Here is a 12,880-nt window from a genome sequence, read left to right as displayed (position 1 = left end):
TGGGCCTACCCATTCTGCAGGGCACACTCTTGATGTTCTGATCTCTTCTGACCTTCCCCTCTCCGTCCCTCTCTCCTGGAGTGATCACTTTCTCCTATCCTCCCACCTCACCCTCTCTACCCCACAGGTAAAGCCACTCTCATCACTGCCACCCACCTTCTCGGTCATCCGACCCATGAAGCGCGTGTCAATTGAGGCTTTCGCTGCCATCTTCTCACCCTCCCCTCCCCCTTCGGCTGACTCCCACCCTGACACAGCCCTCTCCACGCTCCACTCTGCTATATCTGATAGTCTTGATATCCTTGCCCCTGTCATGAGAATCCGCCTGAAGCCCAAAGCCAAATGCAACTCCTGGTATGACTCGGATCTCGTCACCCTAAAACGCAAGTGCAGGGTGGCAGAGAGGAAATGGCTTGCTTCATGTACATCCTCTGACAAACTGGCCTGCCGCCTGCTCCAAAGGCAATACCGTCTCTCCGTTCTCACCAAGAAGAGAGCCCTTATCCAAGCCTGCATCTATGCTGCATCTAACAACTCGGCCGAACTCTTTAAAATCTGCAAGGAGCTTGCCAACCCTGCTGCAGTCTCTACTTCTCCTGTCCCCTCCCAGGCCCTCTGCACTGCACTGGCCTCTCACTTCATCTCTAAAACTCAGGACATCCTGTCCACACTCTCCTCCTATCACCTCCCTCCATCTCTTCCTGGCTCTTCCTCTGGCCCTTCTGCAGCCACACCTCCTCCCTCCTTCTCTTTGAAAGTCTCGTCTAAACAGGTTCACCCCTGCTCCTCCAAAACTATCAAGGACCACATCGACTCCCTGGCTCCGGTCCTGGCTGACTTTTGTAACCACTCCTTCGCCTCTGGAGTCTTCCCATCCCCCCCTTAAGCACTCCCTTGTGCACCCTCTTCTTAAGAAACCCTCTTCCGACCCCTCCTGCCCGGCTAACTATCGCCCAATCTCCATCACTCCCTTCCTGGGCAAGGTCCTGGAGAAACTGGCCATCTCCCAGCTCAACCTCCATGCTGAATCTGTTGGTAGTCTTCATGACCATCAATCTGGCTTCAGAGCTGCCAGAAGCACGGAAACTGCTCTCCTGAACATCTGTGAGGACCTGCTCTCGAACCTCGACTCCAACACTCCGTGTGTTCTCATTCTGCCCGATCTCTCTTCTGCCTTTGACACGGTCAACCATGCCATCCTGCTCAACCGTCTCCGTGATAACCTGGGTATCACTGGTCAGGCTCTGGCTTGGCTGACCTCTTCCCTTTCCAATTGACCCTCACAGGTCCAACTGGGGCCCTTCCTCTCTGACATCTTCTTCTCTACCTGTGGTGTCCCCCAGGGATCTAATCTCTCTCCTTGGCTTTTCAACCAGTATCTGGCACTCCTTGCCCACCGCATCGCCACTCTCTGCCCCAACTTTTAGTGCTATGCGGACGATACCCAGCTCATTTTCAGGCTACCCTCGGCCTCCTCTTCTCCTTCCCTCATCTCCGACTGTCTGTCTGCTATCCAGGAATGCTGTGCCGCCAATGACCTCTGCCTTAATGCCAGTAAGACAGATTCTACTCATCGGCACACCCACTCCCTCCTTCCCTGCAGCGCTCTGGCCAGCCTCTCTTGGCCCGCTTTCTGCTCCTACTTGCAAGGCAAAAAACCTCGGGGTCATCTTCGACTCCACACTCTCCTTCTCTCCTCATATATCTGACGTCTCCAAGAAGTCACACTACCAGCTGCACCTCCTCAGAGGTATTCTTCCCTTCCTCTCCTTCCCCCAGAAGCTCACGGTCTCCAGAGCCCCGTTTCTCTCGAAGCTGGACTACTGTAACAGCCTCTATCTTAATCTGCCTGCCTCCACTCTCCGCCCTCTGCAACTCATCCAGAACAGGACTGCGAGACTTGTCCTTGGCCTCAAGCCCAGGGACCGTATCTCTCCAGGACTGAAATCTCTACACTGGCTCCCTGTGGCCGCGAGGATTAAGTTCAAAACCCTCTGCATTGTCCACAAGGCCTTCTGGGGCCTGGGGCCTAAATACCTTCAACTCTCACTTCCTAAATATCTTCCTTCCCGAGCCCTTCGCTCATCTGTCTCCAACTCCCTCAGGGTCAGCCGCTTTTCGAAGCAACGAGCTGGGAGTAGATATCTCTCTGCGGCAGGGGCCTCCCTCTGGAACAGCCTTCTTGCCTCCCTGAAACTTGAGGAGAACCATCTTCGGTTCCGGAAGCACCTCAAAACCTTCCTCTTTGCTTCTGCTTTCTCTCTCCCTCTCCCCAGCTAAATTCTTCACTGAATCTGCACTGAACCTGCACCTGGGCCACTCTCACCGACCTCGGTCCTTGGCCCAGCCACTCTCCACTTGCACTGCCTCCCTGGCAACCCCTGTACTGCGGGACTGTCTCTGCATCCCTACAGCCCCCCCTCCAAGCACTTGTCTGCACTTACCTTGCACTTGCCACCAGCTGGCCCTATTTATTTTTTATTCTACTTACCCTGTTCAGCACTTCCCCTCTCCCCTTCCCCTTCCCCTTCCCCTTTTTCCTTTCCCCCTACCCCTGCACTTGCGCGATCTGAATGACACCTGGCCTAGTAGGATTGTTGTCTGTCTTCCCCCCTGTTCCTCCCTCCCTGCCTCGTCGCGCCTTGAAACACTTGTGTATAGGCGCGTTACAAATGCCATATCATATCCCAAAGTAGGGCAGGAGCCTAGGCAGGACCACCATCTAGAGCATTGTTCCACGCCCCATCATTGCTAAGGGCAGCCTCACCCAAAATCGCATGCAATTTTCAATTTTTTTAATGGCCACATCCGTGTTGCACCTATGCTCCTCTTCCACTGTGTGGTATATGTCTATCCCTAAGTACCGAAATGTACTGACTGCCCATGGTACCTGCAATACGGGTAACTGCTCTAATGGAATCCCTTTATACCCACCTAATGGGAACATGCTAGACTTCTGGGGGTTCACCGCTATACCAGACAGCCCCGCATATCTCTCCATTACTTCTAGAATATATTGGAGATTTTCTTCCGGGTGCCGCAAGTACAGCAACATATCATCTGCATATAGGGAGATCAGATGTCGTTCCCCTTTCGCCTCAATGCCTATGGTATCATATTGTTGTCTCAAGTATATTGATAATGTGTTCCAGGGCCAGTATGTAGAGCATTGGAGACCACGGACATCCCTGTCTGGTGCCCCTGCGAAGCTGCCATCTTTCCAGTATCACTGATCCTGTCTTGACTCTAGCCAGCGGTTCACTATACAGTATTATACCGTACATATCCAGACCCCAACCCATAGCACCCCAGGGCCGTCAGCAGCCATGGCCACTTGACCGAATCAAAGGCCTTTATTGCGTCCAAGGACACAATTGCTATTTCACCTGCGTTTTCGCTTCCACACTCAATTTGTTGGAGTCGTCTATGATTATTAGAGATGTTCTTATTTGGGACATAACCCGTCTGATCAGGGTGTATTAGTCTACCAATAACCCTCTTCAATCTATTTGCCAAGACAGCCGTCAATATCTTGCTGTCTTGATTCAGCATCGACAAAGGTTGATAGGAGCTGCAGCTATGCCCGGGCTTATTAGGTTTGGGAAGCGGTATTATAAATCGCTTCTCTCAGTGACTCTGGCAAACTTCCTGTCTCAAACGCTTCATTTAGCATTTCTAACAGTGGGGGGGAGAACCTCTTCCATGTATACTTTATAAAATTCACTTGGGAGTCCATACGCCCCCAGGGTCTTGCTAGTAGGCAACTGTCTCACCACCTCCCCCAGTTCTTCTAGGGTAATTGGTGAATCTAGCTCCTCTTTCTCCTCCGCACTTATCTTTGGCAATCCTATATCCTCCAATGTTTCTATTATCGTAGCGCGACTGCTCTTACCGTTGTCTCCATATAATAACTTATAATAGTCTGCAAACTCTTGGTTGACTCCCTCTTGGGTGACCGCTACACTACCGTCTTCCCTCGTTATAGTTCTGATTGTAACTCTGGGGGTTTCGCTCTTATATAGCCACGCCAAGAGTCTTCCTGGTTTATCCCCGCCCGCATGCGGTCTCTCTACATATTTTTTTATAATTGAGGTTACACAATCTATCCCAGTACTCCGCGCATTTTTGCTGTAGCTGGAGTATCAATTCCAATTCCTCCTTAGTGCCATCTTCGCCCCTTAAAGCCTCTTCCAGTTTCTCCTCCGTCTCTCGTAGATCAGCTAGAATCCCACCCTGCAGACCTTTAGATTTTGCTATGGCTACCCCTCTCATCACAACTTTGAAGGCCTCCCACAGTGTTCCTGCCGAGTCCACACTACCAGTATTCGTCTCAAAATAGTTTACAATCTCCTCCCTCATGTCCTGCCTAAAAATGGGGTCTCTCAGTGCTTCTGCTCGTAGGCGCCATGTCGGAATCCTTGCTCTCGGGGGGCAGTATTGCCATCCGAGGATCAGGGGCGAGTGGTCCGAAAGGACCCTTGCTTTATACTCTATTTGTGTAATCTCCGTTATTACTTCAGGTGTAGTAAAGACATAGTCCAACCTTGTGTGTAACTGCTGCGGGGCAGAATAATGCGAATATTGCCTCTCCTGGGGGTGTCTCATTCTCCATGCATCTTCTAGACCAAAGTCACCCAGCAATGTCTGCAGCGCTTTAGCAGTAGGGGCGGGTCTATCCATCTTCCCATCCGATCTGTCCACCCTTGGGTTAAGTACACAGTTAAAGTTCCCTCCCCAAATCACTGCGCTCCCCACACACATGCTCAGATTAGTACACAATGTTCTGATGTACGCCGCTGTGTTCTGGTTCGGGGCGTAAGTGTTTACTATGCTCATCTCCCTATTTTCCACCAATCCACTCAATATAACCACCCCCCCCCCCATCTGTCTCAGCTACCTCTTGCAACCGTTGAAATGGGACATGTGGCGCCACCCAAATAAGCACTCCCCTGGCCTAAGCAGAATATGGTGAGCCCACCATCACTCCCTTCCACTTCCCGGCAATCAAATCCATTTTCTCCCGTGTCAGGTGGGTCTCTTGTAGCAATGCAATGTCTATATTTTGCCTACGCAGGTACAACATGACCTTATTTCTCTTTAGCTAACTATTGAGCCCCCTTACATTCCATGCAACTATTTTAAGGTCCCCCATGGCTTATTAGAGTTCCATTCCACCTCCCACAGGTGCAGTCCAAATCTAAGTTCCATTCCATTCTGTATAGGCTTGTTCCCCGGTTTAAACTCCCCTTAACCAAAAACACACCAAACTCCCCGTTCCTTCCTCCACCTCCCTTCCCATCCCCAACATCACCCCCTCAACTGTTGCCCAGCTCCAACCCTGGATCTCAGGCACCCCCGCATCTAGCTCTTTCTGGTTATCGCCTGTACTCGAAGCTCTGCAGGGTGAGGTCGCCCTAATGGCTAACCTACTGATACTACTACTATTGCACGGGGGGTAGGGTGCTTTCGTCCGGCCGCTCCGGTTTGCTTCAGTTCAACCACACATTGCTACTCAATTTACGTATGTATACGAAGTGCTATATTCCAGTCCCTTAAGTTCAGACACAGTCAAAGGTATCACAGCCAAATATCAACTTTACTCGGTCGCACCCCTTTATCTTAATCTCTATCATAGACACTGCTGGGGTACCCGCTCTGCGTCATATCAATATAGATGCAATATCCCAATCACTTATCGTGTTCCTCTTGAGCCTGCTCCGTATCTCGTTCCGGGTAACCCTGTAGGTCCAGCCATGTTGCTGCTTCTTCCGGAGTATCAAGTACATCCTGCTTTTGTGCAACACTTTCAATTTCGCGGGGTACAGAAGCATGTATTCGATTCCGACCATGCGTAACCTCCTTTTGATTGCCACATAGCTGTACCGTTGCCTCTGGACCAACATTGTATAGTCAGGATACGCTGTGATGGTGCTTGAAGCCCTTTCAATCGTTCCCCCTTTACGAAAGTACTCCAAAATCTTCTTGCGATCTTTATAGATCAGTATCTTTGCGATTATCGCACGGGAGGGGCCCCAGGCTTCGGCTTCCTCATAATGGCTCTGTGTGCGCGCTCCACTGCAAATCCTTGCGAGAGTTTTTCGGCCCCCATTTCTTGTAAGATTAGGTTCTCAACATAGTCTGTAGGGTCTTGGCCTTCCTCCCCCTCCGGCAGTCCGACCATGCGGATATTGTTCCTTCTTGCTCTCCCTTCCGTTTCCTCTGCACGATTCTCCAGGTTAGCTACCTGTTGCTTCAGTATGTGAACCTCCTTTGTATTGTTGGTGCTAGTATCCGTGTTGGTTTTCACCGCACTCTCCAGACTGCTCGTTCTCTCTGCCAACGCCCTAACATCTTGTCGCAGCAGGGTGACTTCTATGCCTAGTGCGTCTATTTTAGCCTACAGGGAAGTGAGCAAGTCCGCCATCGCTATCCCCCATGAGTCCCTCAGCTCCGTAATAGCCGCTAATATCTGGTGATTTTCAGTCGCTATGGTGCTCTCCACAGGTGCGGTCGCGCCTCTGGGCGCTGTGGTCGCAGGAGATTGCTGCGTTTTGGCGAATGCTTCCATTGTGGATTGTTTGTTTTTGTTCTTACTTACGGCCCCTCGCCCTGCCACCTTGCAGCCTCAGTTATGTGTCTGAGGCTGCTTGGTGTCTGGTGTATCAATCCTGCTCCTCTGTTTTGATGCGGCACCAGTGTATCACTCCAAGCCTGGGGCATTTATCCTAGAGGAACCCCTGTATAAATTTGTGTTCGTTGGGCTATTTCTCCGAGTGGGTTGTGTCCTCCCACGTTTCAAATTATCTTGCTGCGTCTTGGAGACTACTCTTTTGCCCTATCATAATCACACAGCTTTTGGGCTCTTTGCGCTCTTCACACCACTGCTTATATCCGCAGCGGTCTCTCTTGTATCATCATCAGCTTGGATCAACCCTGTATGCCGTGCCTTTCTATGGTGGCACCCACTTTCTGGCTCATTCACTCCTCGGGGTCGTCTGCTTGTCTTCAGCACCACAGAGTGCCCACAGCTCCTAATACTGTACTCCCCTTTATCTCTAGGAGAAAAGGATTGCCTCCATCAGTGCCAGCCCAGTGGTCTATTAATGTGTCCTCCCGTAGCCGTTGCTACAAGGTGTCCGTTTCCGCAGTTATCAGCTGCTGGTATCATTGGTGAGCAGCCGCCATTTGGCCCCAGCTGCCCTTTCTGCTGGAATCCCAATGATCTGTCCTCCAGCTCGACTCTCGTGCGCCTCCGTCCTATGCAAGGCCGTCCCGAACTCCTTCATCCCAGTCCAGGCACCTGCTACTTATGTTGCCACATGTTCCTGCGGCGCACCCGCTGCCTCCGCTACAGTGTATCGCGCAGTTCTGGTCCGTTGCGCCTATGCTCTGCACGAGAAAGCGTTCGGATAGCCGCTCCTAACAATCTCTGTCCCGCGGCGCCCGGCTACATCAGCTTCGCGCAGCCAGCTCCCTCCGATGGAACGCTCGGGGAGCCCCACCTGCGGCTACAGTATCTCTTCGACCATCCGCTCCTCCGCTCGCAGGCTTACCGCACCCTGCTGCTCAACGCGGGCCAATACGGTTATAAATATGTGCTCCACTGGGTACCCCGTCAGGAGCCAGCTCTTCGCTCACTGCTCACAGCCCAGCTCCATCATTTCGGTGGTCGGGGTCTCGGTGCCTTTGTTGTCCACCATTTTGTGGGAATGCGTGCCCACCAAGTCACACACATAAAGGCTACAACTCCGGCATGCTTACACCGATAAGCTTGTAGTTTGCTGATGTCGTGCGGCGCACATTCCGACGCCTTTGCTGATGTTTTCAGGAACTTTTAGATCGATTTAAGCGTGTTACAACGGATCGTCATCGGATCAACAGGAGCTGCTGCACCGGAGCACGTCCTTCTTCATGGCTAGTTAGCCACGCCCCCCCGCCCCAGAGTATGATAGTTTTCATTTTCTTTTCACATTCCTGTTGTTCATGGCCTGTAAAAATGTTTTGTATTTTCCCCTTGTTCCCTCCCTTGTTGTGGAGCGCTTTGAAACACATTGTGTATCGGAGCTATATAAATAAACCATCATATATCTCTAGTTAGGCTTGTTTGCCAAATAAAGAGGAGCGCCGACAAATCCACAGTCGGAGGACACCTCCATTGAATTCTCTTGGTGTGAAAGAATAAGGTGTATGATAATAACTGGTCTTCATGGCTCTGTATAAGTACAACTGGTTCATATAACCTGACCTAGACAATGCACTCAGCAGGAAATTGACTATTGGCGATTTCCTAAAGATACATCTTTCAATTTTAGGCAGGCAAAATGTTGACTTCTACGCCTTCACCGGCTGCCTTTGGTTAAAGCTTGACATTGGGGCTCCAAGTAACTGCTTGATGGAAGTTTTCCCAATACCTCGAGCCTGTGTCATGCAAGTCCCTTTAGTCATTCATTTCAATATCTGACTCCATTCAGCTTGTGCAGCCAGCCTTGGATAATTTTGACTGCACTGTGTGCATTTTGTACACAAATCACTCGATTTCATCTGAACATGCTCAGGTGCATGAGGAGATCTTTGTCAAACTGATCCCCCATGTATCTGAAGGCTTTACAACCAAGTCCAATCTATCCACAATTATTCTGATCCTAGAGCAGGTGATTGGTAGGGTCTAAGCTAACAGACCAAGTGAGCCGTTATAAAAGATATGAAACATCCTAGGCAGGATCCTTACTTCAGAGATTGTGTGACTTGGAAGACCACAAACACTTCTAATTAACACTTGGAATGCATAAGAGAAGGTAAGAGAATATTGGTGCCACATCACTCTTGCCAGGGGAAGAGAAGATGGCTCAAAGGACGATAGCCTGAAATCCACCTGGATTTGAAAAGAAATCAATAGTCCTCTGCATCTGAGAAAAAACATTAATCCTCGGCATCTGCTACAGAGGAGTTCCAGAAGCACTGAACCTTTAAAAAAACTGGGTGCCTTTCTTTCCTGGTTGTGCAAGAGCTGATAGAGAACAGCATTGCACTTTGTGAACATTTCCTGCATTTCTTCCATTCTCCTTGTCCTAAGGAGACATTCAAATTTAAGATTAAACGTTTTTCCTACCTTGGTGGGCTCAAAACAATAAAAAAATTGTTAACTGTGGACTGCCACTCAAGTCCTTAGCTGAACCCTTTTGTGACAAAGTTCAAAGCAAAATACATGGTAAACACCCTGCGCTGAACGGAATAGTGACAACCATGTGAGTTTAACTTAAAGAGCTTAATTAAGTGGCTTAACTTCATCCAAAATTAAAATGGGAAACAAGCAACACAGCAAAACATGAACACCCTTCTAGGACAGTAAGTGGTTTGTTGTTCAAACTATGCCCTGATTAAGATCAAAATAAAAGTTAGAGGGGGCACATGATCTAGCTATAGGAAACTCGACACTATTCCATGATTTTGGAACAGAAGATGACTAGTTAAAATTAAGTAACCCCACAACAGGTTAACCTAACTTACGTCTGTGAGGAAGAAAAATTGGTCAATGAAACAACTATTAGTATAGATTCTTTTTTTCTCAAAGTAATAGTATTGGTGTCAGGGAAATGTTTTTCAAATGTATTCTTTATCCAGGGATTCAGGTAATTCGTTTAACATGTAAATATCCCTTTTCGTGTGATGAATAGGTTGACGGTAAATATGGTACACCTCTCTTTGGTCGAAGTGATTCAAATCGGTTGACATTTTGTTTACCACATTTTTTCCTGCTTTTTTCTTAAAACACAGTGCAGGGATCACCCACACATTTTGCTGTAAACAATTTAGAAGAAATAAATGACCAAATTGAACATTTTCAACCATCCAAGAAAAATCAGTAAATATAGTACAATGCACACCTGCTACCAGATGACGATGGGAGGGTTTATAGAGGATTGACGAATGTAGAAAATACGAAAAAGCCTAAAACATTGCACAATAGGACATTCAATGTACGTCTCCTTATACCTTCTCATTTTCTCTTTTTTTAGACAGCCGGCTGTATCGGTTGATGGCAACATCATGATCTATTAAAAAAAGGAAAAATATTGTTTATCCTCCAGCTGACATAATGACATGCCACATGGACAAAGACTTGATGGTTGAATTTGATTTTCAGTTTTAATCTAATGGCAATAGTATACTGCAAATTATCTGTATTGGTACTTCTTTGATTACATTTTGGGGTATTTCAATATTTCTCCAACACGATGTTTAATAAATACATATGAATGCATTGTCAAAGTGCAGGCCTTGCGACCAGCCTAGTAGTTAACATTCTTAATTTCAATGTGATGATATTAACATTAATACAGCTATGAAATTAAGGCAACATTTCAGAAAGATCAACACGAATCTGAGTGGGAACCAAGACTAAGAGTAAATGGCTCTGCATCTCCGCTAAGAATGTAGTAAAATGGCAACAACATAGCAAATCACACATTATATATCCCAAAATACTTACCATAGCTTGCAATCTGGAAAACCTCTTTTAGAGTCAATATTTCTGTAAAAGAAAGAATCAGCAAAACAGAAAAACTCATGAAAAATAGTATTTTAAAGAAAGATCCAAAACTATGTTTTAATAGAATAGTCTACTTTCATCACTTAAAAGTTGCAGAGGCTTAACTAGTACTTTTAATCAGAAAACTATCATTTGAGTACATATAAAAATAAAAGATTTAAATTAATATAATCTATTTATTGCAGGGCCTGACAGCCAAGATTATAGCTACTATATAAAAATAGAAATCTGCACAAGGCCAGTTAATTGGGAAGGACATCCATAGTTTGCAGGAAAGGACCTGATGCAGATTACTGAGCTTGAACAATTGCAAAAGCTAGCAAAAATTATGCATTTTGTGTCATTTTGACAACACGCCAACCCTTGCATTTGCAACTGTTGGATGGATTTTCAGAAACGTGAGATCGGTGAAGGGTTCAGTTAAGAATACACAGATCAATGGTAACTCACGTTAGGCACAATGCATACAAATACAGATAATTAGGCCTTGCACAAACTGTATATCAATTTAAAAACCATGTACATAAACCACTACAAATACACTAATAACTTATGTACATTCACCTTGGGGAGGTCTGGCTGCAGCAACACTTTATGTTTTATAGTTAGAGAGTTGAGAGGAAAATAACCATTAGCAGTAAAGATGTACACCATATTAGTAAGTGAGCTATAAAAGCCAAGAATTTTGAGTTACTTTGTTTAGTAGAACTGGTGAGAACCAACGTGGCCCAAACTTTCGACCACAATAGGCTGCTGGTTTAAAAGCAAGGTGAACTTGAGAGGATGCATGTGTATATGTTGAGTGATGTTCTAAGACTTTGGGTCAGAAATTATCACTTCACACGACTTCTGGAAGTTAGAGGGGTTTTATTGTATGCAGGATGGGCACAATTACAGCATTGCAACCATTCTGTTTCCCATAGTCTTGAACCCGTTGTACCTTCTTTTTGTTTTTCTGCTTCCAAGCTCTTCTAATAGGCTTCACTTTGTCGGTTTCCTCTCCCTCATTTTGCAGAAATGATAGGAAACGTATCTCATCTCCTGTTTAGTTTACCTGCCCTACTGTTACAAACTTGATGGTCGTGCAGAGTATGGGCAACCCCTCTGTCCCCAAGTATCACACTGACAACACCAGAAATACTGTCTGTGTGATCTTTGAGGCCACAGGTGGAAGTCCGCAAGCCTGGGCGTGGGAACAGCCGGAAGAACCCCTTGAGCGCTGCAAGGCAAGGTGCAATGTGGTTAGGATACAGGGCAAGGCAATGTATACTGCATGCAAATACCAGAGCACGATGTACCTGTGAGGATTTGAGGGTGGTTCCGGAAAGGCCGACAGAGACGTTGATCTTCAGACAGTTGTTGGGCCAGACAGAGGGCAAGGGTAGGTGAACACCTAGTGCAGGACCGTAATCCTAAAGTGGTACGTGATCCGTAGAGAAAATCAAGCAGTCCGTGGTCAAAAAACAGGCGATCCAGGTCGAGGCAGATGAAGGGTTAAGAGACAAATACAGTCCGTAGAGCAAAGCGTAGTTCGGCAACATGTAAATCAAAGTTCCAATTCCAGTGAAGGGTTAAGCACAGAGCAGTCCGTTGGGCAAAGCGTACTAGTCAGCAGGCAATCCAAAGTTCCAAAACAGATGAGGGCTAAGCTTAACAGTCCGTGAGGCAAACCGTGGTCAGGCGATGGACACAGATCCTTAGAACGAAGAAAGAGTCACGTGATCCAGACGAAAACAGCTGTGAAGCAACGTCTTCAGTTTCCGGTCTTCCTTTATCCCTTGGGAGAAAGCACGTGACCGTAGTCACGTGAGGTGTGGAAACGAAACGCTGCGGCGTTGCTATGGGACCACGAGTCACGTGATCCGTGACGCGCCGGTTTCCGTGGACGCCGTATGTCTCGGCGATGAAGGAGTCTCCACTTCGTTTGCCAGCGATGTGAAGGGCGATAAACGCCAGTCCTGCCAATCATGCCATGCCGTGCCCTGCTGTACAGGAAGCGAGGAGGCAAAACGGTACATTTGTCAAGGTGTGTGTGTCGGGTGGCAACAGGGGTGGAGGCCACAGACGGGGTAGGGCGTGTCTTTGTATTTATAGGTGCAGCAGGCAGCGTGGGGGGCGGCGTGACACCTACCCCCTGGTCTCATGGAACAATTTGGGTTTGGGGGAAAAATGTTCAGACATTTCTCATAAACATTGATACGCATTGGTTGCCATTCTCAAGAGATGTAGACTATGGGTCCATCACGCAAGATATTCTACCTTAAAATATAAACCATACTTAGCTAGCATGTAACAGATTTTGGGGGAATGGTCTGGAGATCCTCTTTAAGT

At 47.6% G+C, this 12,880-nt stretch overlaps 1 protein-coding gene across 2 annotated transcripts in view; it reads right to left on the bottom strand.

Moving 5' to 3' along the window:
- APPL1 (adaptor protein, phosphotyrosine interacting with PH domain and leucine zipper 1) overlaps nt 1-12,880 on the bottom strand; it is an 820,938-nt gene that overhangs the window by 639,795 nt on the left and 168,263 nt on the right. For both annotated transcript variants that reach the window (XM_069643674.1, XM_069643675.1), the window contains exons 6-7: nt 10,490-10,531; nt 9,994-10,052 (exon numbers count right to left, since the gene is read on the bottom strand). In XM_069643674.1, coding sequence (XP_069499775.1) covers nt 9,994-10,052; nt 10,490-10,531 — 101 coding nt within the window. The remainder of the gene's footprint in view (nt 1-9,993; nt 10,053-10,489; nt 10,532-12,880) is intronic.

The sequence above is a fragment of the Ambystoma mexicanum genome, chromosome 2p (assembly GCF_040938575.1).
Source record: "Ambystoma mexicanum isolate Mex_15411 chromosome 2p, UKY_AmexF1_1, whole genome shotgun sequence".
NCBI classification, from domain to species: Eukaryota; Metazoa; Chordata; class Amphibia; order Caudata; family Ambystomatidae; genus Ambystoma; species Ambystoma mexicanum.
This window is presented reverse-complemented; position numbering and strand designations above follow the sequence as displayed.